Raw genomic sequence first — 4522 nt, forward strand, 5'->3', positions numbered from 1 at the left:
TAAATTTCTATTGTGGAAATAGAAACTTACAGTGTACAAAGAACTTAAGGACTTTATAGTATTAGGCATTAGAAATGTCAAAGGAATGTACATGTGTGGTGCCACAGATTTTATTTGAATCATATGAAAAGTTTGCTACTTGAACTATTAAAGTTTAAGAAGAATCTGTATTTTAGAAAAAGATAATTGGGGCTGTACCAGAATGATTTCTTATAACCATCTGTAAGTCAAGTTCCAGGTAATCCTATGACTTCTTTTGACCTCTGTAAGCACCATGAAAATACACATGCATACATGCGCTCACACATATAAATAAAAAATGAAAAAATTTAAATATGATTTAAAAATTATTTTTAAAAAATCTGGTGGTGCTTTGACTGCTTGTTTTTCAGCACATTGATTAGTCTCTTATCAGAGCTGATGTGTAACAAAGGAGTAATTGTGGGATAGGCATTCATCACAAACTTTTGAACAGTCAGAATGAATGGGTCATACATCCATACTAGGATTGAAGTAGATGAAATGATGAAGTCCACCCAGTACATGATCACAAAGAAAACCACCAGCAGCAAGATGGTCCGGGTGGCCCTTTTCTCAGGGGACACTCTCAGGTGGCTGATGCTATGAAGATGCTTGCATTGCCTCTGATGTCTGAACAGGATAATCACCATGTATGCACTTGTGGTCAGCATGACTCCTACAAGAAACACATCTCTGGATGTTGTCAGTGTTAAAATAAATCCCCAGATGATGTAGTTCATGGGGAAGAGGGAGCAGGATTCAGTGACCTTCATCTGATTGTTCTCACTCACATTGGTAAAACCACCAACATAGAATATCAAGTTACTACTGAAAGACAAATTGAAAGACCAAATATAGAAGAAAGCACAAATCATGTATTTTTTTAGCTTAGGTTTAAATTTTGCCAAAAAAGAGGTACTGGGACTGATAGTGACAGCCTGGAACACACTCAGGAGGCAGGTGATGCAGATAGAGAGGCCTCTCATCACCCTGTGTATGTAGAAAGTTGCCTTACATTTGAAGTCATTTTCAATGTTCAGTGACACAAATATGTCTGTAAACCAAAGGTCACCAACAGTGAGGATCAATATTATGTGAATGAAGGTCAGTTGATAGGACATCAAGTCTGTGGGCTTAAGTCTGTGACCTACAATTATGAAAGTATAGAGAAAAAGAAGACACATATTGGCTATGACTCCAATCCCAGCTTGCAAATAAAGGACATTCTTTAATGAAGACATAAGAGGAAATTAAATTCATCTTAAGAGAAGAGAGGAAGGATATTTCATATATCTGGAAGAAAAACACAGTATATGTCAATCTTGTGATCCACCTCGAGGGTGTCTATATCATTATAACATTTTACCTATTTACTCTTGATTAACCTGTCCCTTTAACTTTTGAAGTTCCATACTAGACTTTATAGCCTACATTTGTATATACTCTCCACGTGTCTACCTGGAGAAATAGAACACTGGACATAATAAAGTCTTTCACTAGCACATCTATACAGAAGACATCTTTTGAGTATTCCTCTATTGAACCTGAGTTTCATACCTTAGAAATCCAATCCTATTTATTCAAATTGCCTCATTTTATGCTTAATACCTAAAACATTAGTAGGGAGTACAGAAAATTAGTCACATTTGTGCAGCTGGAAAAAACTTACATTGATCTGGAAAATAGTCACAAAAATTTAAAAACTGAGGTGAGTCTGTCTAATATTCTATAATTTTACTGTGTTCAAGTTTGCAACTATCCATGTCTTGACTCATAATTCTAATGGAGTCACAGTGATAATTCATGATAATGCCACTACTTTAATCAGCAAAAGGTCTATCTCATTTCATAATAAAAATATGCTTCTTTTTGCATGATATCTTACATGCCCAGAATCTGGAATTAAAGACATGTACATAGTTGGAAACCATTAGTGTACTTTCCATCCTATGAATTCCCTAACCATTAATTATGGTTATAAATGGTCCTAGATGTCTCCCACTTTAGTGTCCATCCCATTACCTTAATGAGACTCTGTCTCACATTTAATAGAATTGTCTCCAAGCTATTGTGACAAACACTGTTTCTCTTTTTTTTTTTCTTTTAGAGGAGCAGTGTAAATTCTTAATAGAATGACTAGTTACAGCTTTTCAGCCATTCATGTTGATATTTTACCTACTTAGTCTTTCTTCTGTATTTATCTCCTTCACACATTCTAAGAAGTCCCGCCTTTCCCTGTTTCCTTGATCAGATACTTGTACCTGCTCTTCTGCTCTCTACTCCTCCCAGCATCATCCATAATCCTGGAAACAGTCCTGTTTTACTTTCCTGATTCCCATAGTTACTTACTGCAGGCTACATAATCATATCTAGGAGCTGGGAGCCTCCAACAAGTGACACTAAGAAAAACACTATTTCCCACACATTTATAAGAAGCAGGAACTTGAAGATGACCATGTAGTGATCGTGTTTAAAAGGGATTCCTTCCCATGCAGTGCAAATCAAGGTCACCAATGTCATCATACATCATCAGCACCCAGACACATTTTACAGCTTCAACAACAGTCTTACCTTCCTGCCTGTGTCAGTTATTTGTCCTGGTTACCAGTGTCATTATCATTTCAAATTAAATTAATGAAGTACTTTAAAATCATTTTGAGGTAGAGAAATAGAAAACAACCACACTGGATCAGATTCTTGTATGATAATGTGTGCTCAATTATATTTTCAAGTTCACTCATGTAAGGGGTAATCACACATGTATGTATAAAAATGATGCAGAAGTTAGATGCTGAGACCACTCTTGATATGAATATGAGACCACAAACCACATGCTTTATATTTGCATGATTTTGTACTTAAAAAGTTTAATCTAGTTGAGAAATGGATTCATCCAAATTGCCAGAGCCAAGCATTTGATTTCATTGCCAACATATATTTACAGTAGCTGCACAGTGATGTTCTCTTTTAAAAAGCTCTAAGATATGGGCTGAAGATATAGCTCAGTGGTTAAAAGCAGTTTTTGCTGTAGCAATGACCTGGGTTTGATTCTTAGCAGTGACACATTTGTTCATAAGCATCTGCAACTCTAGTTCATGGTGATCCATTGCACTCTCTGATTAGGCAGATCAGTGGAGCCTAGATATTACGTATAGGCAAAACACACAAATATGTAAAATAAAATGAATAAATAATGAATAAATAAACAAACAAACAAATAAAGCTCCAGGATCATACTTAATTCAAGCCTTGGTCTCCAAATTGTAGGAACTATAGCTCAATTCTAATTTTAAAATGCAAGTGTACAAACCAGATACATATATAATGATTCATTATTAATTATACAGCAATAATTTATTAACATAACACATGTATTATGGGTAATTAAAACATGATAATATAAGAAAAAGACAGTAATCTAACATGTTTTTCTTATCCTGAAGATATGCAAGTCAACCTCTCTACTTCATATTCATTGCTCTGTAAATATTTCTCACATACATTAATCAAGTGGCATTTTTCTTTGGAACTCACTGAATCTGAGACTGAACCAGAAAAGACTGTGGCTGCCATGGCTACAAACTGAGATGTTAACATAGATACACATTGAGAAAATCATATTTTATTTTAAAAGAAAATTGCCGTGTTGGAGGCTTTTACCTTAGTTTAAGTTCTAAACTTTTCTTGTAAGTACTAAAACACAAAGTATACCCATAAACATTCATAATAGTAAAGAGGCCATCTTGATTAAATTGACACAGAACAAAAGACTAAGCAGTGTGCAGGCAGCTGTGTGAAGAGACCCCACAACAAGGGACCAAGAGCTGCTTTGTGCATAGCTCTACATTCTTCCAAGAAAAATCACTTTACCTCTTCACTATTATGGTATTCAATTTTAGAACGGTCTTGTTTTATAACTATATAGTGATCTTTGCATTCTGCTTTGTGAAGAGTGAATGATATAAAGCACATACAAATATATTATATTTAAATTATCATTTTCATTTAAAGTTTTACCATGTTTAGTGCATAATGTGCATAAAGCAGTGTGACAGCTCAGAGAGACCATAAAGTAAAGTGACAAGTGACTTTCAGGTGACAAGATAATTGGTGTTGTCATATGTAATGCCCACTGTCAGAAACAAGAATCTTAGGAATCTTAGTCTTCAGGAATCTTAGAAGGATGAAAACCTTAACCAATCAATTTAGTTTTATGAAATCTTTATAAAATAGATAATGCCAGCATGAATGTTACTGCTTTTTAATAAGTTATTAATTTCTACCTGTTACCCGATACTCTTAAGTCATTTCAATGCTTGAATTGTGGATTGGAAATTGAGTTTAGTGCAGCTGTGCCTGGAAGCACACAGATGCTGACTAGAATATTACAGTCCCATACTTATGATACAGCTTTTACAGATGAAGCAGCAGCAGGAGGGTCACTGCAGAGACTGTGGGGAAGACATCAAGCTCAGAGATTCATCACAGGTTGCATAGCATA

At 35.1% G+C, this 4522-nt stretch overlaps 1 protein-coding gene across 1 annotated transcript; it reads right to left on the bottom strand.

Annotated features, from left to right (window-relative positions):
- Positions 1 to 353: 353 nt before the first annotated feature.
- On the bottom strand, positions 354 to 1286 carry LOC110539468 (vomeronasal type-1 receptor 90-like). The gene has a single exon (XM_021626320.2). The coding sequence runs from the start codon at positions 1260 to 1262 to the stop codon at positions 354 to 356; it is 909 nt and encodes a 302-aa protein (XP_021481995.1). The 5' UTR covers positions 1263 to 1286.
- Positions 1287 to 4522: the final 3236 nt, after the last annotated feature.

Source organism: Meriones unguiculatus, chromosome 3 (genome assembly GCF_030254825.1).
Source record: "Meriones unguiculatus strain TT.TT164.6M chromosome 3, Bangor_MerUng_6.1, whole genome shotgun sequence".
NCBI classification, from domain to species: Eukaryota; Metazoa; Chordata; class Mammalia; order Rodentia; family Muridae; genus Meriones; species Meriones unguiculatus.